The sequence below is a fragment of the Saccopteryx bilineata genome, chromosome 6 (assembly GCF_036850765.1).
Source record: "Saccopteryx bilineata isolate mSacBil1 chromosome 6, mSacBil1_pri_phased_curated, whole genome shotgun sequence".
Taxonomy (NCBI): domain Eukaryota; kingdom Metazoa; phylum Chordata; class Mammalia; order Chiroptera; family Emballonuridae; genus Saccopteryx; species Saccopteryx bilineata.
In genome coordinates this window covers 33,555,337-33,581,040 of record NC_089495.1, presented here as the reverse complement: position 1 = coordinate 33,581,040, position 25,704 = coordinate 33,555,337, and the positions used below count along the sequence as shown (strand labels likewise).

The window sequence follows — 25,704 nt, the reverse complement described above, 5'->3', positions numbered from 1 at the left end:
GGCTGTGTGCTCTTGCCTGTCTCTTCCCCACCTGCACCCGGGGCTGTGTGCTCTTGCCTGTCTCCTCCCCACCTGCACCCGGGGCTGTGTGCTCTTTCCTTTAGGCAGGGCTGCTCACTGGGTGCCTCGTCCTCTCTCGGAGCCAGGCCAGGATCCTGATACAGACTCAAATGAACAGTTTCCAGGTCCAAGCTTCTAAGAGATATCAGGCTTCTCCTTCTGTGCTCTACTTTCTGTCCTTCGAGGGTTGGGGAGGGGGGTGGACAAACAGTGGTGTCTGATACCATGGTGAAGGCTCCTTGCAGTATAGCCTTTATAGTTGACAAACTACTGCTTTATGCTTTATCTGAACTGATGCTCACAACTTTGGGAGGTCAGACAATTCTGGCCGCTAACTCAGAGTGATGGCAATCTGTCCTTGCTCATCTCTGGAACATGCCCCATTGGTACTCACAGGTCGTCTAGTGTGCCCCCCTGCTTCCGACCCATTGGGCTCCTCTGCAAGTCTACGATGTCCGTCTGCAGTGCCATCATCCGTTCTACCAGATGTTTCACTTCATTCTCCTGAGGAACAGGTGTGCTAATGTCAACTGACATAATAAGAGCATTCTAAGATGCAAGATTTTGGGGGGAAATCCACCAAACACTCTGTAGACTCTCGACTGACTGGCTAGAAGGAATATGGACTTTGGAGTCAGAACGAGCTGGGTTTGGTCTCGGGTCTACCACTTTCTGTGTGAGGGTCAAGTAAGTTATTTAACCTTTGATCTGCAGTTTCCTCCACCACAAAATAGGTTTCTAACAGGGCCATTTTAGGGGTCAGATAATTCTGTAAAGTATCTGGTATAGCGTCTGGCATATAAAAGATGCCCAATACACATTCCTTTCTCTTTTCTTAATATGTCTATCCAATGCCATCCCGTGGGAGGGCTTGGATTCCCTTATTTCACAGATTATGTCTATAAGTGCCAAGATGGATGGAGCACTCCCCCATCTCTGTGATTAAGTAAGGTGCTATCTATATATACACACCTTTAAGCATGCATTCCATACTGATTTACAGAAACAAACATTAAAACACAGAGGGGAAGATGCTCTCAAGGGTCACAGGGGACAATGGTGAAAAAGTATAAGAGCCCAAGGTCTTCAATTTGTATAAGATTCTATACACTTCCCTTGCCTTCCTAATTAACATCTTTCAATGACATTTGATTTACACTGTCCTAAGATTGCGCCTAGACCAGGGGTCGGGAACCTATGGCTCGTGAGCCAGATGTGGCTCTTTTGATGGCTGCATCTGGCTCGCAGACAAATCTTTAATAAAAAATAATAACATTAAAAATATAAAACATTCTCATGTATTACAATCCATTCACTTCTTACCGCTCATGTTCATTGTTGCGGGTGGCTGGAGCCAATCACAGCTGTCCTCCGGGACAACAACAAATTTTTATTGGATAATGCCTAACGTACACGGGTCGTTGTATGGCTCTCACGGAATTACATTTTAAAATCTGTGGCATTCATGGCTCTCTCAGACAAAAAGTTTCCCGACCCCTGGCCTAAACCTTTTCTTTCCTATGGATTTAGTGTCCCAACATAATTAGGCAAAAACCTTTGACTTAGATGGAGTATTGATCATTCATCCAAGACCCTTTCTAATCGAAAGAGATCTAGGTTTCCCCCAAGGACACTTCGCACTTGGTTCCTTATTCAAACTCTGCACCAGCTCTGTCCACCCTGTGCAGCTCCTGGACCTGCCACGTGGGACCCCCTTTAGTGCAAAGTCGCCCAGCCTCTGTCCACCCTGTGCAGCTCCTGGACCTGCCACGTGGGACCCCCTTTAGTGCAAAGTCGCCCAGCCTCTGTCCACCCTGTGCAGCTCCTGGACCTGCCACGTGGGACCCCCTTTAGTGCAAAGTCGCCCAGCCTCTGTCCACCAAGCTCTAGTCAAAGTCAAAGAAAACTGAGTTCTCACATACGAGATCGACCTAGTATTTGAAGAGAAAGTGGAAAATGGCAGAAGAAAGCCTCATCCCTCTCAGTAAAGATATAAATCTCAAATGAGTCTCCTACCCGCCCACAGAGCTCCACAGCCTGTTCCATTTCCCTCCAGGCCAGCAGCAGTTTGTCTGATGCTGGAAAAATAAAATGTAGGGGGGAGAAATGAAAAACAAAATGAAGACACCACAAAACCAAAACAGAAATAAGCAACTCAATTGTAAAAGGACAAAAGAAACCTCAGAAAGCAAGAATGAAATGGTCTCTCCAAACTCATTGCAAAGAGTACACTCACTGATCCCAAACTCAGTTTGCTCACTATACTTCTCCAGGTCAATCTGGATGCTGGTCTTAAAGAAATCCAACTTGGCCTTGAGCTGCTGAGACATGGAGGCCATGGAATTCTTCATCTTGGAAAGGCAGCTATTATTCCGGAGGAGATTCATCCTGCAGGACCACAAGAAACAAGCCTTGGGGCATCTTTGGGATCCAAATACCATTTCCTGTACAATAACAAAATTGCCTCAAATACTAAGGCAGATCCCTGCTATAATTATTATAAAAGCAGCCACTTGTAACCATAAAGACTGTTTCTCAGCAACACATGAGGTCCTGCACCAAAACTGGAATTGGGCAGAATACTACACAAAGGGCCAACAACCCAAACTAGTCATAACCTGGGGAAAAAGTCAGTCAGTCCCTGGCATGGCAATCAGGGGAATGCTGCTGACCCAAATTGCAATGAGCTCCTCCACATTCCAAATGCTGCCTCCAGTTCAGTCAGCCCAACCGTCCATGTGCTGACCTGACTCACCCTGTCAGGTCTAAAAGGGCTTCTCCAGGCAGCCCAGCTGACCACTTCCTGCCCATCTAAACCAGTGTCTCCCTCTCGTCTCTCCTAACAGTTGCTTCTGGGCCCCTGCCTTAGCCACCTCCCTGTGGCAAAAACCACCCAGCTATTTTAAATACGTTAAGCCCGAAACCGCCTGGCACAATACATGGCAGCTCGCTGTCCCTGCTGCAGCCGGTTACAGTCCTCCTTCAGGGTCTGGATGCTGTGCCAGACCTGGCCCCACACTTTCCTCAGCTGGAAGAAGGACAGGTTCCTCTTGGGCTCTTGAACTGGAACAGAGACATATACAATTGTCAGAAAATGACTCCACGATGACTAGCCACATCCTGCCTTGCGACATCACTGGCACTTCTACATTTTTACAAGTTATATAACTACTGAGCTGTTATGTAACTTTTTGGGGTGTTATGCCTGGTCGCTGTCTCGTATGTATTTTGTGCCCCGTTATAGAACAAGCATGCACCAGTCAATAAAGAGCTGCTGACTTGGTTTAAAGAAACACTGTGAATCATGTAGAAACTGTCACATGTACACAGGTTCATATATTTTCAATAGAAACTCATGCTCACAATACTACTTAAGGTCATATGAAGCTTTCTAAAGATGCAGCCTCAACTAGTAGTCCCGGAAGATGACTAAATAAGCACCAAGTCTGAGATCTCTAAGCATTTGCACCCTTGATATGTGTGTGTGTGTGTGTGTGCGCGCGCGCACACGCGCGTGCATACACAGGACTGGGGATACATTAAAATGTCCACCTAACATTCATACAGTGGAATACCACAGAGCCATTTAAAAGTAGGCAGCTCTATATGCACCAAAAGCGGGCGAAATCTCCAAGGTATATTATTAAGTGAAAAAGGCAGGTACAGAACAGTACATATTGTGTGGTGCCATTTGTTTGGGGGGGAAAAGAATGAACACACACCTGCCCACACGTATATAGATACAAACAATTTATAAATGCAGAGGCAGAATATCCCTGGAAAGTATTCCCAAAAATTTGATAGCAGCAGTTTCTCTGGAAGAAGCTAGGGATCTGGATGTAGAAGATGGCTTATTTTTTCACTGTATATCCTTTTGTACCTTTCGATTATTTTGTATCCTTTGTATGTATTAGTTATTAAAATATAAATAAACTCAAAAATAAATGAAATGGCCATTACAGTCAACTTCAGTGGCTTGCAGGCAGTATTCTCTGTCCTCTGTTTACAGTTCTACCTAGGGCATTAAAATTAACTCAAGACTTCCAGGCCCAGTTGGCTCAGTGGATAGAGCATCGGCCTGGCGTATGGTCATCCCAGGTTCAGTTCCCAGTCAGGGCACACAGACGTGACCTCCTGCTTCCTCGACCTCCCTCTCCCCCTTCTCTCCCTCTTCTCCTCCCACAGCCAGTGGCTCGACTGGTTCAAGCGTTGGCCCTGGGTGTTGAGGATAGCTCACTGGTTCCAGCGTCAGCCTCAGGCTCGGTTCATTCGAACACTGGCCCCAGACAGGGGTTGCCAGTTATATATTTTTTTCCACTTAGTTCTTTATTTTATTAATTTTAATGGGGTGACATTGATAAATCAGGGAACATATGTTCAGAGAAAACATCTCCAGGTTATTTTGACATTTGATTATGTTGCATACCCATCACCCAAAGTCAAATTGTCTACCGTCACCTTCTATCTGGTTTTCTTTGTGCCCTTCCCTCCCCCCACCCCCCACCCCCAACCACCACAGGGATTGCCAGTTAGATACTGGTTGAGGTGCATGTGGAAGTCTGTCTCACTATCTCCCCTCCTCTCACTAAATAAATAAATAAATAGACTTCCTTTACTCTTTTGTCAGCTGGGCTAGTCCCCGCATGTCCCTAGTAAAGAGGCTGCCCGAGCACAGGGTACGCCGATCTCCTTGGCGTGGACCCCTCCCCTGCTCCAGTCTCTCTCCCCTGCCTTGTCCCAAGCACTGTAAGTGACTATTTGCTTTGAAAAATGATCTTACGGATACAGCTGACACTTTCAGGTTGTGGCCGTGGGGAGATCTGAGTCTCATAGATGACTTTACTGTTGTCAAAGAGAAAAACGAGATCCATGTCCAGTGTGTGGCCCTCATTTAGCTGCAAAGGGACAAGAACAAAATGAGATTTCATGGATCCAACTCCCCTTTTTCTAAAAAAACAAAACAAAGTGATTTCAGCATGTTTCCCACTGTTTCAACAGCATCACCTTCAGCCAGCAAGTACCAAGTGCCTGTCTGGCTTCAACTTCCATTCGCTGTTCCTTTTACACTTATTTATCCTGATGTACACCTTATTTACAACTTATTACATTCTATTTTATTCTATGATTGTCTTTTCTGTGCCGTTTAGGCATTTTCTCTCTCTTTTCCTCTCCCGTGATTGTTCCTTACACGTTAACTTCATCAGCTTCTGGGGGGCGGGACCACATCTGCACTGCTGTGGTTGCCAGCACAGTTCTGTACAGAAGAGGTACATCATAAATAGTTCTGACTGACTTAGAAGAATGAAGCATTATTTGACAGCAAAAGCAAAATAAAAATACTTAAAATTGGTCTGGAAGTAACCAGTGTGGAGTGACTGGTTGTCTCCTATGAGGCCACACAAGGGATCTCGCATTCCAGCTTTAAGAAAACAGGCTGGTAGGTACCAGTGTGATGAACAGAACCAATAATATACACTAAAATCTGAACGCATGACTGCCCTTGCAGGCCAAGTCAGGGGAAAATGACACTCTGCAAGAAGCCCGGGGCTCACCTTGCCGTCTGCAATGCACTGAGTGGCAGGCTTGTCGGGGATCAACGCCAGGCCTGCTTCTTGCAGCAGCTCCTGGTCCTCCTCGGGGATGCCCGTGTCCTGCTGGATTCTGGCCTTTAAGCTCTGTAGACTCTCCTCCTCTGACATTGGATAGGTGTGAATGATGCCTGTGACCATGTTCAAGATATGAACCAGCTGCAATGCAACCCAGACGTTACTGGAAAATCCCAACTTTACAGTGATGCTCATTTCTTTGTCTGGATCCTCTGCGACTCCCAACACTGCCCAGCCACACAAAGCAAGGGTCTAGCTTGACCATAGGAGTCCAAGTGCCATGGTATATACACTCTAGTCTCTAATATTCATGTTTTCCCATAGCTGCAACCTTAAGACCTTCCAGTCAGCACAGGGTCCTGTCTTCTTACTTATGTAGAGAGATACTCTCACACCAGCCTAAATTTCCCCACTGCTTAGGCAGCCCATGATCTATTTTTTAATGAGCATTTCCTTCCTGTAAGAACTACCATGTTGGCCCTGGCTGGTTGGCTTAGTGGTAAAGCGTTGGCCCAGCATGTGTATGTCCCAGGTTCCATTCCCAGTCAAGGCACACAGGAAAGGTGACTATCTGCCTCTCCACCCCTCCCCTGCTTCTCTTTCTCTCTCTCTTTCTCTCTCCCCCCTCCCACAGCCATGGCTCACTTGGTTCAAGTGCATTAGCCTTGGGCACTGAGGATGGCTCTATGGAGCCCCCACCTCAGGCACTAAAAATAGCTTGGTTATGAGCATGGCCTCAGAGGGGCAGAGCATCGGCCCCAGAAGGGGGCTGCTGGGCGGATCCCAGTGGGGGTGCATGCGAAAGTTTGTCTTTCTACCTCCCCTCCTCTCACTTGGAAAAAGAAGGAAAAAAAAAGAACTACGGTGTCTCATGTGACCTGCTGCCTCCCTGCTCACCTTCAAGTTTAAGATGTCATCCAGGGCCTTGAAGCAGCCATTGGCCCCATACACAGGATCAGTGCCCCTTTGTCGGGGGTGCCACATTAGCATGAGCTGCAGCCACTTCTCCAGCCGCTGTGCCAGGACACTGAGAAGGAGAGGAGCACAGTGTAGGGAGAAACACCTCTAATGCAAAGTTCAGGCAGCATTAACATGCCGATTGAGAAGCACACGCCTCACATGCATTTCATCACTATATACACAGATGGCAGCCAATAAATGATCACTGACAATGAATTAACCTGAGAGAAAAAGTGGACATTTCCAACCAAATTAATTTGGTGCATATCACCTCTCTTGATCTGCTAAAACACCCCCTCAACTCAGGGATTTCTCCCTAGATGGGTAACAGGCTGAGAGCTCCAACTGGCTATTCAAGAATGATCAGTGCCTGACCACACAGTGGTGCAGTGGATGGAGTGTCGGACTGATGCAGAGGACCCAGATTTGAAACCCGAGGTCATCAGCTTGAGCACGGGCTCATCCAACTTTAGCGTGGGCTCACCAGCTTGAGTGCAGGGTCACTGGCTTGAGCGTGGGATCATAGACATGACCCCATGGTTGCTGGCTTAAGCCCAAAGGTTGCTGATTTCAAGCCTAGGCTGCTGGCTTGAGCCCAAAGTCACTGGCTTGAGCAAGGGGTCACTCACTCTGCTGTAGCCTCCCCCCCCCCCCATCAAGGCACATATGAGAAAGCAATCAATGAACAACTAAGGTGCCACAACAAAGAACTGATGCTTCTCATCTCTCTCCCTTCCTGTCTGTTCCTGTCTGTCCTTCTCTCTCTGTCACACAAAAAAAACACAAAACAGTGAAGCTTTTTAAATGCACTTTATAGGTGTGTCTGACCCCACTGCTGGATTTATTTTGTTAATCACCACCCTCAAAGGCATCTGGTGGGTTCACACTCCTTCCCTTGTCACTATAGACCTCCTATAAGGTCTCAGCTGACCTTGCATAAGCCTTCTAAGAAAGCCCTTCATGAGACCAACACAGCTACTGACCGATTCCCTAAACGTGCCTATACTGCCCTAATCTCTTTCCCCTTTCAACTTCCTTTCTTTTTATCTATCCATGTCCTGCATATCTTTCCAGATCCTTCCATAAAGTTCTAGCTCACTCAAAGTTGAGAGCTCTAATCCATACAACACATCTCCCTATCCTCTAATATTCATGGTGGTCCTGGCTGGTTGGCTCAGTGGTAGAGCATCGGCCTGGCATGTGGAAGTCTTGGGTTTAAATCTGGTCAGGGCACACAGGAGAAGTGACCATCTGCTTCTCCACCCTTCTACCTCCCCTTTCTCTCTCTCTTCCTTTCCTCACCTCCCACAGCCATAGCTCAAATGGTTCAAGCAAGTTGAACCTGGGCACTGAGGATGACTCCATGGCTTTGCCTCAGGCACTAAAATAGCTTGGTTGTCGAGCAACAGAGCAGTGGCCCCAGAGAGCAGAGCACTACCTTGTATGGGGCTTGCCAGTGAATCCTGATCCAGACACATGTGGAGTCTGTCTTTCTCTGCCACTCTGCCTCTCACTTAATAAAATAATTAATATGATAAACAGTTACGGTAATTATTATCCATGCTACTCATGGATAATGTGACTGCTTTGTAGCTTTCTTCTGTACTATTACACAATTCTGATATTATTGTTTAACTGTGCATATTCTGGCTCTAAGATTAGATTGCAATGCCATTCAAACTGCAAAGTTTTATTTGTTGGCTATGACACAGTATTAGGCTACATGAGAAGTGCACAGAGAAATAAAGTATAATATAATTCTCCACCTTTAAAAGGCTTACAGTTGACAAGCTCAATGCAAAACCAAATGTAACACAAGGTTGAAGCTATTAAGGGTATTAAGAGGTACAGATAAACCGTTATGTGAATTTAGAAAAGATTTCTAGATGGGGAGAGGGTTGGGAATCCATTCTAAGTTTAAGATTGAGATGGATTATGTCCAGTTTTTAGTCATAGAATGATATCCTAAGAACCTATTTAAAAGGTATCAGATGTCACCTTGGACATCTATTTCAAAAGAGGAAAAAATATTGTTGAAGAAAAATGCCACTGTACCTTACCTGTTAAGATTATTGGGGTAGGGTAAAGAGCTTGAAAACTTCACTGCTCCATTCAAGTCTTCAAAAACAACGATGTCCATCTCACTCTTCTGCCGGACTTTGGAATGCCTGCAGACATGTGTGCTTGTTAATTACAGCCCTTTAAATCACTTAAGAGCCATTCTGCATTAGTAACATGTCACTTTACAATTATACAAGATACCCCCAGGTCACTATTTAATCATTTCAGATAATGGTCAGAGCATTTGCATACTGGTAGGAAGGCTTCTGTGAGAGCTGAAAAATGGTGGGTACTTCCGGACCGAGTGGAGTCATTAATCATCCTATTCCCAGAGTTTTGCAGATAGAACTGCTGACTCCTCATTTCATCCTTGGCTTGTTCTTATCATTTTCTCTACCTTTCATTTTGTCTAATTCAAAACTCTCCTGTTGAGCCTGACCAGGCGGTGGCGCAGTAGATAGAGTGTCGGACTGGGATGCCCAGGACCCAGGCTCGAGACCTCAAGGTCGCCAGCTTGAGCGCAGGCTCATCTGGTTTGAGCAAAAGCTCACCAGGTTAGACCAAGGTCACTGGCTCGAGCAAGGGGTTACTCAGTCTGCTGCAGGCCCACGGTCAAGGCACATATGAGAAAGCAATCAATGAGCAACTAAGATGTTGCAATGCGCAAGGAAAAACTAATGATTGATGCTTCTCATCTCTCCATTCCAGTCTGTCTGTCCCTGTCTATCTCTCTCTCTGTCTCTGTAAAACATAAACAAACCAAAAAAACTCTCCTGTTGGGATGGAGGATAAATTAGGATTTCCAAACCTTAATTGCTGCACATATCACATTTGCAGGAAATACGCACAACACAATCATCTCACTCTAAATATACACTGCAAACAAAAATTAGGGGATCAGGAAACGTGCAGATACTCCAATACTGTCAGCCTTCTGTATAGTGCATTTTCACCAATGAAATAAAAGTTGGTTTTGCATCTCATTTGCATAATCAAACTCTCTTTGACTTGCTGTTTGCTTTTCTGATGTTCTTGTTTAATAAAAAAAATCAAATGCTTTTTGGCCCTGGCTGGTTGGCTCAGCAGTGGAGCGTTGGCCTGGCGTGCGGGGGACCTGGGTTCGATTCCCGGCCAGGGCACATGGGAAAGGCGCCCATTTGCTTCTTCGCCCCCCCCTCCTTCCTCTCTGTCTCTCTCTTCCCCTCCCGCAGCTGGGGCTCCATTGGAGCGGAGATGGCCCGGGCACTTGGCCTCTGCCTCAGGCGCTGGAGTGGCTCTGGCGGCGGGGAGGGGCAGAGCGTCGCCCATCCGTGCCGGGTGGATCCCGGTCGGGCGCATGCGGGAGTCTGTCTGACTGTCTATCCCCGTTTCCAGCTTCAGAAAAAATAAAAATAAAAAAAAATAAAATGCTTTTTATTTTATCACTTCATATTCATTTTGAAACATCCCCTAATTTTTGTGAGCAGTATATATAGCTAACTGTTCTTTCTGGGGGTAAATGAACTCTTACATATCCCAACTTAGAAAACTTACTGATGTATCTGAAATAGTATTCAAAGGAAAAAGTATTTTAATCCAACTGGTTTCAAATCTTTTTGGTGAGAAGGATAATAATTTGACAAATGCTTCATAGATTACCAAGTACTTTGACACTGAACATGCACTTCCTTTGCCATGATAACCCCATGTGGTAGACATTGTTTTCAGTCCCCTATTCAGTGGTAAGGAAGTAAAGATCAGGTGATTTGCCCAAGGTTAAACAACTAGAGAATAGCAGAACTGAAGACTCAAATCCAAAGTCTGGTGCTCCTTCTATGCTGTTTGAAGGTCTGAATCTTTCCCTACCAAAAACACCCAGGAAATTCAAATAAAAAGTATTCTCCCGAACATTTCATTGGTAAAGGGTGAACTGGCCTCTCTGGAGCACATGGGAAACCTAGAAGACCTGGTGAATGGCAGAGGCTAGTGGGTAACGGCTCTGGCTTCACTGAGTGTTGCAAGCCAGGTGCACCGACACTTTGTCATTTCATTCAAGTGGTGTGATCCTCTAATACAGGGGTAGTCAACCTTTTTATACCTACCACCTACTTTTGTATCTCTTTTAGTAGTAAAATTTTCTAACAGCCCACTGGTTCCACAGTAATGGTGATTTATAAAGTAGGGAAGTAACTTTACTTTATAAAATTTATAAAGCAGAGTTATAGCAAGTTAAAGCATATAATAATTACTTACTAAGTACTTTATGTTGCTTTTCACTAAGTTTGGTAGAATAAATCTTTATAAAACAATTTACTATAGTTAAATCTATCTTTTTATTTATATTTTGGTTGCTCCGCTACCGCCCACCAAGAAAGCTGGAATGCCCACTAGTGGGTGATAGGGACCAGGTTGACTACCACTGCTCTAATAGAAAATTTAGTCTGTCAATGGAAAATTATCAAAATAAAAGGACATAGTAAATAAAATGCTCATTGTGTAGGTCCTAAAATATATTGCAAAGTAGCTTTATAATTGAATTATAAAGGTGAAATGACATTTGTCCTGAAATTATTATCTACCTGCCATCTGAAATAAGAGGGTGAAATTTTTACAAAGTTGCTCGAGGCATTACAAAAGAGATGAGACAGGCACTTCTTACACACTTGTCCACTACACAGCTCCTTTCTAGGTGTCAGAGAGGTCCATGTGAAAGGGGTCACCTGGCTTTCCAGCTCCGATGAGGGGAATTCTAGGAAGCTTATTCTGCAGACAACAGACATCCTATGAAGATGCTGAGCCATTAAAATATATTTTCAAGTAGCACTTGTTCTTCCAGTTCTAATGGGTTTTAGTTTATTTTTAAAATAAATAATATAAAAGGTCAACATTTGAACTGAAGAAATGTAATTCCTTGGTTAATTAAAAACAACTACAGCTATGAAGATAAATTTTTTTATAATGGTTATAGTATAAGGTGTAACTATAAATTAATTAGTTAATTCCTCAATATTCAGAACCTATGCAGATCAAACAGCATTGCTTATTTTAAAGCAGGCCACCACAGGAGGGCATACTTGGCCACTTCACCCAAATCCTGGAGAGCAGGGACCTCGCCTCCTGTGTCTTTGCATTTCCAACATCTGGTGTATAAAGGTTGACTGAACTGGACTGCCATCGCATAAATTACTCTCTGGAACAAAGTTCAAAGGCTACATCTTATTCTCATAAGTATATATTCTCATGATGGAAATACCTGTTTTTGAAAAAGTTAATTGTTTTCACTACTTCCAGAAAGGCAGAAAATGACAACAGCCAGTGTTGGCAATGGTGTAGTGAAAGGGACAGCTCTGTGTGTTCCTGGTGGAACCAGTATGCATGCAACCTTTCTGTTGGACATTTTGTTAACAGACATCAAAAACTTTTTTAAAAATAGTATTTATTTTATTTATTGATTTTACAGAGAGAGAAGAGGGGAGAAATGGAAACGAGAAGTTTTCAACTTCATGTTAGTAGCTTACTCACATCAAAAACCATTAAAACATGCATAATCTTTGATCTCTTGCTTTATTTTCTAGAAACTTAGCCTAGGGAAAAGTAATTGTGATTATACAAGGATTTCTCTACAAGGATGTTATTCTTGGTGTTATTTTAAGAAGTTAAAATTATAAACCACTCATGCTTCCCATATGGGGGATAAGTTCAATAAGCTATAATACAACTACTCCACAGAATACCAAGCAGATATTACAAATAACATGGAAAAACATAATGCATTTTCAATAATAAGTCTGAAAAGCAGGTTCTGTGACTATATAATTTATTTGTAGACTTTTAAAAGTATCACACACATGCTGAAGTGCCTGGAGACACACAAAACCGTTCACAGTGGTTGTGTCCAGATGTGTGAAGGAAATTCTCCCGGTGTGAAACCGCTTTGGGAGCACATGCAGGACACAGACGTAAGAAAAAGGGAGTAACACATTAATGAACAAATGAATACATGCCAATATGCCTGTATATGTACAAAACATCCTTGGAAGCATGCCAAGAACCAATGCTACCGAGTGCCGTGGGGAAGGAAATCGGGTGTCTGGGAAACCAATATATATCTCAACACATTTTTATAATAAAAATAGTTTAAAAATATAGAGTAGGCCCTGGCCGGTTGGCTCAGTAGTAGAGTGTCAGCTCTGTATGTGGATGTCTCAGGTTTGATTCATGGTCAGGACACACAGGAGAAAGTACCCATCTGCTTCTCCACCCCTTCCCCTCTCAATTCTCTCTCTCTCTCTCTCTCTCTCTCTCTACCCCTCCTGCAGCCATGGCTCGATTGGAGAGAGTTGGCCCTGGGCACTGAGAATGGCTCCATGGCTTCTGCCTCAGGCCCTAAGAAGAGCTTGGTTGTGGAGCAAAGAAGCAATGCCCCAACACCCCAGATGGGCAGAGCATCGCCCCTTAGTGGGCTTGCCGGGTAGATCCTGGTCGGGGTACACTCAGGAGTCTGTCTCTGCCTCCCCTCCTCTCACTGAAAAAAGGAAAAAATATATAGATAGTAGAGTAATTTTTTAAAACTTAATTGTATCCTTTGGTTTATTTACTAGACAATCTTTCTTTGTAACTTGTTTCATATTTTAAGCCACATTGTAACAAAAATTTATATTGTTTAGTAAAATCTGTCAACAATAAATTTTCATGTAATATTTCCCATTTGGGCCCTGGCCAGTTGGCTCAGTGGTAGAGCATTGGCCCAGCATGTGGATGTCCCAGGTTTGATTCCCAGTCAGGGCAAACAGGAGAGGCAACCATCTGCTTCTCCACCCTTCCCCCTCCCCCTTCTCTCTTCTCCTCCCACATCCATGGTTCAATTGGCTTAATCATGTCAGTCTCTGGCAATGAGGCCCCAGGTGCTAACAGCTCAGTTGTGAGCATGGCCCAGATGGGCAGAGCACTGGCCCCGGATGGTGGCTGCCAGGTGGATCCTGGTTGGAGCACATGTAGGAGTCTGTCTATCTCCCCTCCTCTCACTTTGAAAAAAAAGGAAAAAATTTTCCCATTATCTTGTACACATATTTTTTGTTTAGTACTACACAGCATGTTCAGTGTAAGTGAACACACTTACACAATGGTCTGTGAATGGATTGACTTGCTACTGAACATAGGTCAAATGTCATGTCCATAGTATTATAATTAAAAATGTTAATACTTGACAAATGCTCTACTTTTCTAAGTTTTTGGAGCTCAAACTGCCCACATCCTGCCTTCCAACAGGACTTTCTCTCTGGGAGACAGATCACAGATATCTCAGGCCTAGCCTGGGAGTACCCGTGAGATACAAACAGGTGAAGCGACATGATAAAGACAGAGGGACATGCCCCTTCCCTCAGGAGGCTCTCCCAGCCCCCACCCCAGGGCCGTGGTCTCCCACTCACCACTGCACAGGCTGCCAGTTGGGGAGGAAGGGCCGGAAGCCCGTGATGCACTCGAAAGCCAAGGTGCCAAAGCTCCAGTAGTCGACAGTCACCGTGTACTTCTGCTGCTCCAGCAGTTCCGGGGCCTGCAGCAACGTACGGCAGAAGCACACCTGAGCCACTGCGTGATGGCTACCAGCCCCTCTGATCATGCCCCACACTTTTCCTGGCTCCATCCAGGAGGCACTGGCACGCCCACTCAAGGGTGAGGAGGTGACCCTGTTTAAGTGGTGGTGTCTAAGACTATTCTGCACCTCACTGACTCCTGATGCTGACACAAGGGCCCCTAAGGGTATTTTTAGGTAGATCAGTATACATCGTACACCCTTTTCTTGGTATAGCCGTGTAGAGATGGGAAGATAGACTACAAACAAAGGAAAAAGAGCTATACACACCAAATGCATAATACATACATTAAATGCTGACCAAGTCTCCTAGACTGATGTGGTTTATGATGTGTGGTATACAATGAAATGGAATATTTATAATCAGGCAAGAAAAATGCCAATGGGATATTTATAATTAGCCAAGAAAAATGCCAGGTGCGTGACTGCTGACCAAGCAGAGAGGGCTGGGGTGACCAGGGAAAGTGTCAAAGCACAGGTGGGACCAGACACGCAGGCTTGGAAGACGGCTCCATGCGTGAGAGTCTGAGAGGAGACACTCCAAAGGGACCATCACAAGCACAGGCATGGAGACAGGACTGTACACGGTCTGGCTGGACATGTGACACTTACGGGTGTGCCAAGGAGTCCAAACCAAGAGGGAAAACTGGAGGATCATCAGGTCAATCTCAGTGCCTGGTTGTGGACAGAAGTCTTAGCTCTTGCAAGTGATGTCACTGAGCATCCTGGTCAGAGTATGGGGTCCCCCCACTGCACTGCTGCTCAGTTACTGAGATTCCTGAGGACGCTCAGTAAGACCTAGACAGTTACATTATAGGCACACAGGTGCCTGACCTGTGGTGGCGCAGTGGATAAAGCGTCGACCTGGAAATGCTGAGGTTGCCGGTTCGAAACCCTGGGCTTGCCTGGTCAAGGCACATATGGGAGTTGATGCTTCCAGCTCCTCCCCCCCGCCCCCGTCTCTTTCTCTCCTCTCTCTCCTTCTCTGTCTCTCTCCCCTCTCTAAAAAAAAAAAAGAATAAATATAGGCACACAGGTGCCTGAACCACAGCCCCCCACCAGTCACCACTCTGAACCTTCTAGTCCACAGAGCGGGTGATAAACTGGTGGAGCCCACACCCTAGTTGGTGGGATAAGAAGGAAGTATGAAGCACTCAGAAAGACTTTTAAAAATTTTTTTTTAATTTAAGAACTAGATAGAATATTTAAGCTCTTCAAATCCAGTGGCTTTCAACCTTTTTGTTTTTGTTTTTTAAACTGCAGGCTCCTTTATTCAATCAACATTTTACTGGTTGTATCATCTATAAGCAATCTCTTACCTTTCCTAGTCCTGCTTACTCTCTTGCTAAGCATTGCTCAAGTCATTTCCTACATCAGGGGTCCCCAAACTTTTTACACAGGGGGCCAGTTCACTGTCCCTCAGACCGTTGGAGGGCCAGACTATAAAGAAACTATAAACAAATCCCTATACACACTGCACATATCTTATTTTAAAGTAAAAAAACAAAACGGAAGTAGTACTGTATGTGAGTGATGCCACGCTTTGCGGCCCGGCATTCGCATCCTGTGCTCCTCTCACTGACCACCAATGAAAGAGGTGTCCCTTCCTTCCGGAAGTGTGGCGGGACTGGATAAATGGCCTCAGGAGGCCACATGCAGCCCACGGGCCGTAGTTTGGGGACCCCTGTTCTACATCCTCCCTGCTGCCATCAGCTCTGAACTGCCTATCACAATGACCTCCTTACTACCTGCCTTGCCCATGACAAGGCAAGAGTACTTCCTACTCTTGTTCAGTGAATTCATTCTCCCCACGATATCAACAGTGATCTTTCCAAAAGGTAAATCTGATCCCTCTCCAACTTAAAACCCTTCGATGTCTCTGCAGAAGTTTTGTGAAAAAGTCTAAACTCTCGAACCCAGGCAAAAGGCTCCGGATCATCTATTCTCTACCCCTTTCTCCAGCTTCAGCTCAAGACACCCTCTTCCTTCTTCTCTAGGTTCCAGCCACACTTTCTGGTCTCCCAATGTACATACTACCCCTTGGCCTGGGCTCGCTCTCCCTTACCCCACCCACCTCCAGCTCCTTTTCACCTACTCACCCTTCAGGTCTCAGACAGGACTAGGTCTTCCTAAGACATATCCTTCTCACATCGGCACTCTCCCTTTGCAGCACTTAGCACAACTGTAATTTCTTAGTTACTGGTGTAAGTCTCAGGGTAATGCCTACCTTCTTGTAAACTCTAAACTCTTAAAGGCCAGGGAAATGCTTGTCTTCTTTCCAATTACATTGCCAGCTGCTAGCACAGTGCCTGGCACAAAACCTACATTCGTTCACTATATCTTGAATGAATGAATGACTCAAACTGAACCACAACATTAAGATCAAATAATGTAAAGAAAGGATGGGAGCTCAGAGCTCAGCTCTTCCTCAGTGGCCCCTGAGATGCCTCAGGGAAAATGGCCTCTACAGACCAGTATGAATCTAATTTAAATTGTTTCTTTTCAGAGAAAATACTGAACCACAGAGGTTATTGGACTGTGTGAGGCCACACCAGCAGAGGCTTTCTGACATCATTAAAGATGACCATATCCTTCCACAGGGCCTCTGCTGGCAAAAGTACTGACTTGACCAGATTATGGCTCTGACCTCATACAATTCCTATGCAGCGAGCAAACTTCCAAAGAGCTGGCCAGACTTAGATGCTAGAAGACAAGGATAAAGAGGAGTCCCACAAACACAGACGTCAGAGAGAAACTGAGCAGCAAACATGTAAACCCTGTGTCTTACCAGGTACTGCAGGGTCCCCACAAAGGAAGTACAAAGACTGCCCTGATCCAGTTCCTTGGCATATCCTAGGTCAATAATTTTGTGTATTAACTGGAAAAAAAAGGGAGGAGGAGAAATCTAAGGATTATGGGAATACATTGTCCTCCTATTAAGAATTCTGATTGTTTGCTGACAGCGCAGGGGGTATTTCTGAATTCCCAGGTGGTAGACTCTAAGTTCCTAAGCCCCACCAAATACACAGGAGAATGCCTTCCACAAGGTAGACTTCGGGGAAAAGGAAACAAACGTATGCTGTAAAAAGGCGCATGCTCTGTGACCAATCACCAGAGGAAGGCCAACATTAACAGCCCGTGCACCAGCCCTCAACATTGCTAAACTTGGACTTTATGATGCGAAAGATCAGGCCAGTCCCTTCTCAGAAGTAGATACCTTTAGTTTTCCACTCTTAGAACCAATGACAAGAGTAAGTGTGAACTGAAACAAAGGTGTGCACTCTGATAGTCACACTGGGTCAGCCTAGAATGCTTACGGAGCTGCGGCAGAGATTAAAGTGACCAACCTATAGCTGAGTGACTACATTCCTCTCCGCTGAGCCCCTGCTCATCACCCCCAGCTCAACACACCCCAGGCTGTGAAAAAGCACAGCACCAAGCCCCATGGGAGGTTACCGCCACACCTGCGCCGGAGGCCAGTGAGGAGGGTCACTAAGAGCTCTGGGAAAACTGCAGGCTGGACCAGCTCCATGGGCAGGGGCCAGCGCCAAATGCTTCTTCTCAGCCGCACCCAGAACCAACATAGAGCTGGTTTCCATATTAGCATCAAAAGTGGACGCACTCAAACAAATGGAAAACAAAAGGTCTATTTCCAAGAAGTGCTAGTCCCAAAGGCTGGGCTTAGAGGTGGGAAGAAAAACATTGTTTTCCTTATCAGATTCCTGCAACTTGGGCAATTAACAATGTGATCCATTCAAACTTGCCTCAATCTGCAAGCAAGAAGTTTTTGCCGAATTTTGTTTCAAATCAAAAAGCATTCCCAGAGAATCAATTCAAATACAAACCCAAGGAAACACAAATATTTGTATAAACCCAAGGAAATGCAAATATAAACAGAAGTGCAGAGCTTGCTGCTGCTCCACCAGAACAGCGTCCCTGAGCCAGCCCCCAGGGCTTCCCAAGTCCCTGGAAGGTCACTCACTCTCAGCTCTCCTTGCTGCAGGACGATGTTTTCTGGCTTTAGATCCCGATGGATGATTCTGTTTTCGTGAAGGTATCTAAGTGCAGAGGCTGAGAGGGTGGAAAGGGGAGTGAGTTTTCATTAAGCCTAAAAAACACTTTTCATTTCAAAATCGCCCAAGTGAGGAAAGATAACTACTGTGTGTGCCTGACCCATAGTCCGACGCCCAGTGTGCAGACTCACGGTGGAGGACCGGAGCCTGGGAAGATGCCCCTCAGGTGATGTGAAGAGGGGGTGATTATGTCAGCAGAACTTGGGCCACCACAACAATCTGGCTTTTTGACGGAAAGAACTGTAGTCTCGCATCCATGAGGTCACCAACTATAGTTTAGAGCAGGGGTAGTCAACCTTTCTATACCTACTGCCCACTTTTGTATCTCTGTTAGTAGTATAATTTTCTAACTGCCCACCAGTTCCACAGTAATGGTGATTTATAAAGTAGGGAAGTAACTTTACTTTATAAAATTTATAAAGCAGACTTACAGCAAATTAAAGCATATAATAATAATTACTTACCAAGTACTTTATGTCGGATTTTCACTATTTGGCAGAATAAATCTTTATAAAACAACTTACTATGGTTAAATCTATCTTTTTATTTATACTTTGGTTGCTCCGCTACCACCCACCATGAAAGCTGGAGCGCCCACTAGTGGGCGGTAGGGACCAGGTTGACTACCACTGGTTTAGAGCAACGGTTCTCAAATTGCATTGTCTGGACCAGCAGCACCCAAACTTGTCAAAAATGCACAGTTCTCAGGTCTCACCCTAGACCTATTGAATCAGAAACTGCAAGGGTGATTCTGCAATTTTTTTTTCTTTTTACTAACTGAGAAGAGGGGAAGAAGAGACAGACTTCCACATGCGTCCCAACTGGGATCCACCTGGCAAGCCCCCTACCTGGCAATGCTCAGCTCATCCGGGGCATTGCTCTGCTGCTCAGCAACTGAGCTATTTTAGTGCCTGAGGTGAGGTCATGGAGCCATCCTCAGCACCCAGGGCCAACTTACTCAAACCATTCGAGCCATGTCTGCTGCGAGAGGGGAAGCGAGAGAAAGGAGGAGGGGGAAAGGTGGAGAAGCAGATGGTCGCTTCTCCTGTGTGCCCTGACTGGGAATCGAACCTAGAAATTCCACAAACCGGCTGACACTTGACCACAAAGCCAAATAGCCAGGGCCCCTGAAATCTCTTTTAACAAGTTTTTCAGGTGATGCTGATGCTGATCAAGTTTGAGAAGGGAAACTTCTCTGGTATAGAGGCTCAAAAATCTAACCTCTACAGGGTGGGTGCAGGAGAAGTACTCTCTGGACAAAGAGCACTTTGGTCATCTGGTGGTCCAGAGTCAAGTCAGACCCAGCTCCAAGGAAGAAGTAGGGAGCACTGAAGAAGAGAACAGGAGCATGTTCAACACACCTGACAATTCGACATGTTTATTATGTGCCTGGTTGTCGGCTAGGTTCTGTGAGGGACATAAAATAAGGACATGATCCCCAATGTTAAGGAGCTCAAATCTAGTTGGGAAGGAAAGAGCCTGCACAATACTGGTTTGGAGGTTACTTGATACCCACATCTTTTGCTGTGACGAGGAAATGTGATGATGATACACAGGAGGGTCATGGCACAGAGCAGCAGGAGGGGAGTCACCCACAGCCCAGGCTCCAAGAAGGATGTGATTTTTACTCATAAGACAGGTTTTAGCCCGACCAGGCGGTGGCACAGTGGATAGAGCACTGGACTGGGATGCAGAGGACCCAGGTTCGAAACCCCAAGGTTGCTAGCTTGAGCGTGGGCTCATCTGGTTTGAGCAAGGCTAACCAGCTTGATTCCAAGGTTGCTGGCTTGAGCAGGGGTCACTCGATCTGCTGTAGCCCCCCGGTCAAGGCACATATGAGAAAGCAATCAATGAACTAAGGTGCCACAACAAAGAATTGATGCTGCTCATCTCTCTCCCTTCCTATCCGTCTGTCCCTTGTCCCTATGTCTCTGTCACAAAAAAAAAGAAGACAGGTTTTAATAACTTTAACAGAAGTCCTAGCTAATTGTATTACAAAAGAGAAACATGGAATAAGTATCAGAAGGAGATAAAGTTGTCTTTATTTGGAGATGATATGACTATATACCTAGAAAACTCAAAAGGCTAAAAACTGGAAAGAATTTAATAAGTTATTTGGAAACAAAATAAGTACATACAAATAGCTTTTATCTATGTCGGTTATATCTAGTTTAAAAAAGGAAAAAATAAAATAAAAGCCTGACCTATGGTGGAGCAAAGAGTAAAGTGTTGACCTGCAATCCTGTAATGCTGAAGTTCCCAGTGCGAAACCCCAGGCTAACCCAATCAAGGCACATACAAGGAGCAACAAGTACGAGTTAATGCTTCCCACTCTTCCCCCACCACCTTTACTTTCTCACACACTCTCTCTCTCTATCCCTTTTAACCCACTCTCTAAAATCAATAAATAAAATCTTTAAAAGAAATCTCATTCACATTAGCAATAGAAACTCTAAAATACCAATGGATAAATTTAGCAAAAAAAAAAAAAAATTGTGGGTGAAGAAAAGTGTATGGCATTTAGAAAAGCACTACAAATAACACAGAAAGAGTTTTTAAGTTTACGACAAAAAATACTTTTCACAAAGTCCAGACAAAAGGGCTCAGAAAAAACATATTTGCAACATATATGCCAAAGAGAAAGTACACCTAATAGACAAAAAACCTCTTACAAGTCCATAAGAAAGCAACCCACTGGTAAAGATAGTAATTTACAAAAGTAGGAAGGCAAATGGTGAGCAATGCAGAAAGTTGCTCAAAGTCACAAGTCCAAAAATGAAAATTAAAGCCCAATGAAATGCCTTTTGTCACCTCTGCAACTGACAAGCCTTTTAGATGAGAAATAAACGGCGCTTACTGTCTGACACTGCTGGAAGGGATAAAAACTGCGGTGTCTTTCTGGGAAAAAAATCCTGCAGTAAGCTATTAAATTTTAAAACATACACGCTGTTTGACCCATTATTTCCACCTACGGCAGTCTAGTTTGTGAAATAAAAAGTATAACATACAAATAAGGATGCCTATTGCATAGCTTGGAGTGAAACAGCCAGAAACAAACTGAAAGCCATCCGTGAGGGAATGATAGAACAAATTATGGTAGATTCACATTATAATAGGCAACTTTTAAAATCATTTTGGTTTTTAGATGATAAAACTCAGATATAGATAGTATGACTCAGGAATGGCAAATATGCACTTCAAAATTAATGGTATGATCTGGGTTTTTGTTCAAAAACAGAAGCCAAAAGCAAATGCAATAACAACACCAAGAGAAGTGTAACAATGATAAACAAACTCATCAAGCCAGACTGAGAATGTGGGCAAACAGAGAGGTGGGCAGCACGCTGGCCCCATGCAGCCGTTTGTTCCGCAGAGCAAGAGAAAGGCCTTCCACAGGAACCAGTGATCAGAGACACACTACATAAAGACTGCCATGCTGAATGTTTCCTGAAAAACAAATCTGAAAGTCAAACTGGACAGCCAGACAACTAACATCTAATTGAGGCAGTTCCATCTCAGAACATTATGTTATATTGCAAATATCTAATTATATCTGACCTTTAAACCCAGCCTTTCACCATACAGTGCCAGCAGTTCATACTTGGTCCTTATTTTTCTTTTCTTTCATAACTGAATACAATAGATCCACTGACTGCCCAAATGAACTGAAAGACTTGCTACCTTCAACGCCTAAAATACTCTACTCCATCTTGTTCTCTATTGTATTAACTTTAAAGACCAGTGCTTCTTACCATGCCTTCAATTTTGTTTTACTAATTCTTATTAAAGAATCAAAACAAAGTATAAAACACTGTGATAATTGCACAAGCACAAACTTGCAGACAGGGATGGTGCTACTGGAGAAATGAACTAGTGACTGGCAGGAAGCGCTGACATGCAATCACTCAAAATATTTATTGACTGAGTTACAAAAGACCTGTGTATATGACAAGAGTGTCAGGATATAATATATAAAGTTTGGGTTGATCTGTTTAAAAGCAGAATGTATGAAAGTTGAGGCTCACTGTAGTTCGAGCAAGCACATAGGTTCAAACTAAGACGAGGCCTCTGAAGCCACATCTGATTATCTCAGTGCAAATAACATGGGGCACAAGCAGGTGAGATGTCCCAAGATGCCCCCAGTGCGGGAGACCATTCAGATCAGACTGAAAGCACCATTTTCTACGTCATGCTGACTAAGAGTTGTCACCAGCTCTTTAGTGAGAAGGGATGGCAACTTGGCCTCTGACTCTACCGATTACTGTCAGTAGCTATCTATTTTTATGCTTAAGCAAACTTTAGCTTTGGGGCAGTCATTTATTCTCAAATATATTTGTCAATTTAAGTTGGAAACTAAAGACTCCTATAGGTATTGTTATATATAGTTTCTTGGACTGAGTGAAACAGGCAAAACTTTGATATGCAAGACCTCTTAAATAGCTCTCCTTACAGAACCAGCCCTTAAAAGCTTAGTTTGTTTGGCCTGACTGCTACATTTCATGAAGTTGTACCTAAAGAGTATCATGAAACGAATCAAAATTGTCTCAAGCCAAAAGAACCTAATTTGATTTAAATTAGATGGAAAATAAGAATTTGAGGTTATAAAAAATACTTTTGCATTTGAAAGTTTCTTTAAAAATCTAAACTTTTAGCAACAGTGATAATATACACATATAAAAATTGAAAACCACACCACAAACATTGAAGCCTAAAAGTTCATTTCTCATGTTTCAATTATACAGAAGAATTCCTAGCACAGATACCACACAGACAGGTCCGAGTTAAGGGCCTGCCACAGAAAAACGGTGGCCTTCTCCTATTACCCCTGTCAGGTCCGGCATCCAGGTATTTACCCAGCTTTCCCTTCGCCCACGAGGTAGACAACTACATTAACTGAAGAATGAGACACTCCTGGAGTTCCTATAGATGAACCAGAATCCCAAATCACAGGTTCTGTATACTTTTTTCAGATTTCAAACCACAAATTAGGGAACAGATAGGACCTGCTAAACTTCCTTATCAGTTTTATAAAGAGTCCCTATTTACCACACTCCGAATCCAGAAGGATTACTAAACTCCCTTAAGAGCATTTTTGTTTGGGATACATCCAATAGAGAAGAAATGGAAAGATAAATGGTCCAAAAGATTGACAGAGATTAGAAAAGACAGAAAAGGCAATCACCAATTGGTGATTTAAGTCACCAATGAGTAAGAAGGGCAACAGGATGTTCATTCACTCAGTAAAAATTGACCATGTTCCTACTATGTGCCAGTCACTTTGGTGTCTCTGGACTTTCCAAACAAAATAGATTGGAAGGCCAAGTGTGGACATGTGGAGAAAGATTTAGTCCGACTAAAGGTTTCCCAGCTAAAATAGTCCCTATGACTAATAAGCAAGGTAGCAAGGCAGTCGTGCCAACTGCTGAAAAAAATAGTGAAAAATCATTCTCTCATCCATTCAACTAGTAACTTATAAAAAGTGTTTCCCATTTGCTAGGTATTGTGGAAAATGTACCAGTGAATTAAAATGTTTTCTTCACTTACTTACACAGTCAACAGGCCCCAAGTCCAGAAGTCAGGCCCTACTGTCAACCCCAGGCAGAGATCACACAACAGCAGATATGCCAAGCACCAGTGGAGCAGGCCAAAAGGGGAAAAGAAAGCTGTGAGTGACAGGTCCGGGCAGTTCCCATGGAAGGGGCAAGTCTAAAGCTGTGCCCAAAGACAAGAAGGCTCAGGGCTGTGGGGAAGGTGCAGGAGCAGCCCTCTCACAGGGGGAGCATGTGCAAAGGCTAGCAGGACTGAAGAGGGGGTCTTCAGAGCCATGAACACGTGAAGTTGGCTACAGTAGGTCGGGAGAAATGTACGGTTACAAGGACTGGCCTTGATCTCATGATGGATGATGATGAAAGTGTCCTTTCAAGCCTGACCTGTGGTGGCGCAGTGGATAAAGTGTCGACCTGGAACACTGAGGTCGCCAGTTCAAAACCCTGGGCTTGCCTGGTCAAGGCACATATGGGAGTTGATGCTTCCTGCTCCTCCCCCCTTCTCTCCCTCTCTCTCTTTGTTGTTTGTTCTCTCTCTCTCTCTCTCTCATCTCTAAAATAAATAAAGTCTTTAAAAATATATATATTTTTAAAAGTGCCCTTCAGCCTGACCTGTGGTGGCACAGTGGATAAAGCGTCAGCCTGGAAACGCTGAGGTTGCCGGTTCAAAACCCTGGGCTTGCCTGGTCAAGGCACATATGGGAGTTGATGCTTCCTGCTCCTCCCCCATTCTCTCTCTCCCTCTCTCTCTCTCTCTCTCCCCTCTCTATAATGAATAAATAAAACCTTTAAAAAAAGTGCCCTTAAAAAAAAGTGCCCTTTCAAATGAAAGACGGATTAATAAGATGGGGATAAGAAGGTGAGGTAAGAGGTCACCACTGTAATTTGCTATGACACAATTAGTGGAGGGAGTAGAACAAAAGGGAAAATGAAATACACAACACAAAGGAAGGCTGAAAGTATGTGGAGACTTTTTAAATAGGAGGGTGTGGAGCAGGAAGAGAGGCAGATTCTAAGAAATGAGATTCAAAATTGGCAGAAAGATGGGACAAGTGGCAAAAGAAAGACATCAGAGTTGAACATACTGATTTTGGAGATGTCACGAGAACGGCCTGGCAGACAGAATACTGGAAAGCAGTGGGTAGTCGGTCCAGGCACGAACAGGACGGAGCAGAAATACAGAAATGCATCAAGCAAAGCTCTGGGCAATGATGCACTAGGGGAGAGGGGAGATAAACTGTGGGAAGCAGTCAGGGCGGGACAGTGGTGTGAACATCAAGACATTCTGGGGCAATCATTCTGAAAATCAGCTACATGAATAATGAAAATGGAGTCTTTAGAGTTAGCAGGAACCTTCTGTAAGGTCACCTAGCGCAAATCACTCATTTTACAGTTGAGGATATGTAGGCCCAGAAAGTTACCATGGTATTCTGTAAAGAAACGGTAGAAAGATAAATGCACTAAAAAAGTCCTTGCATAAGGAAACAGAGCTGGGAAAGCAGCAAAGACCAAACTGAAAGCTAGTTGTCTCTTCTTTTATTATTATATTAATTAATCTGGTTATTTATGCTTTCCAACATACTTTTTAAAGTTTATTGATTTTAGAAAGAGAAAGGAGGGGTAGGAAAGGGGAGGGAGGGGGCAGATATAGAGAGATATCAATTCGTTGTTCCACTTATTTATGCATTCTTTGGTTGAATCTTGTATGTACCCTGACCGGGGTTTGAACCTACAACCTTGGTGTATCAGGACGATGCTCTAACCAGCTGAGCTACCCAGCCATGGCCCCAACATACTTTATATACAAATGAACTGAATTTCAGAAA

The 25,704-nt window shown here is 44.2% G+C and overlaps 1 protein-coding gene across 2 annotated transcripts in view; it reads right to left on the bottom strand.

Annotated features, from left to right (window-relative positions):
- Positions 1 to 25,704, bottom strand: part of IKBKB (inhibitor of nuclear factor kappa B kinase subunit beta) — a 64,253-nt gene that overhangs the window by 11,733 nt on the left and 26,816 nt on the right. The window contains exons 6-16 of one of the 2 annotated variants that reach the window (XM_066234463.1): positions 18,242 to 18,330; positions 17,048 to 17,137; positions 14,096 to 14,220; positions 8,687 to 8,794; positions 6,564 to 6,693; positions 5,613 to 5,807; positions 4,841 to 4,955; positions 3,000 to 3,123; positions 2,297 to 2,448; positions 2,077 to 2,138; positions 455 to 564 (exon numbers count right to left, since the gene is read on the bottom strand). In XM_066234463.1, the coding sequence (XP_066090560.1) occupies positions 455 to 564; positions 2,077 to 2,138; positions 2,297 to 2,448; positions 3,000 to 3,123; positions 4,841 to 4,955; positions 5,613 to 5,807; positions 6,564 to 6,693; positions 8,687 to 8,794; positions 14,096 to 14,220; positions 17,048 to 17,137; positions 18,242 to 18,330 (1,300 nt within the window). The remainder of the gene's footprint in view (positions 1 to 454; positions 565 to 2,076; positions 2,139 to 2,296; positions 2,449 to 2,999; positions 3,124 to 4,840; positions 4,956 to 5,612; positions 5,808 to 6,563; positions 6,694 to 8,686; positions 8,795 to 14,095; positions 14,221 to 17,047; positions 17,138 to 18,241; positions 18,331 to 25,704) is intronic. The other variant, XM_066234461.1, reaches the window with a different exon arrangement.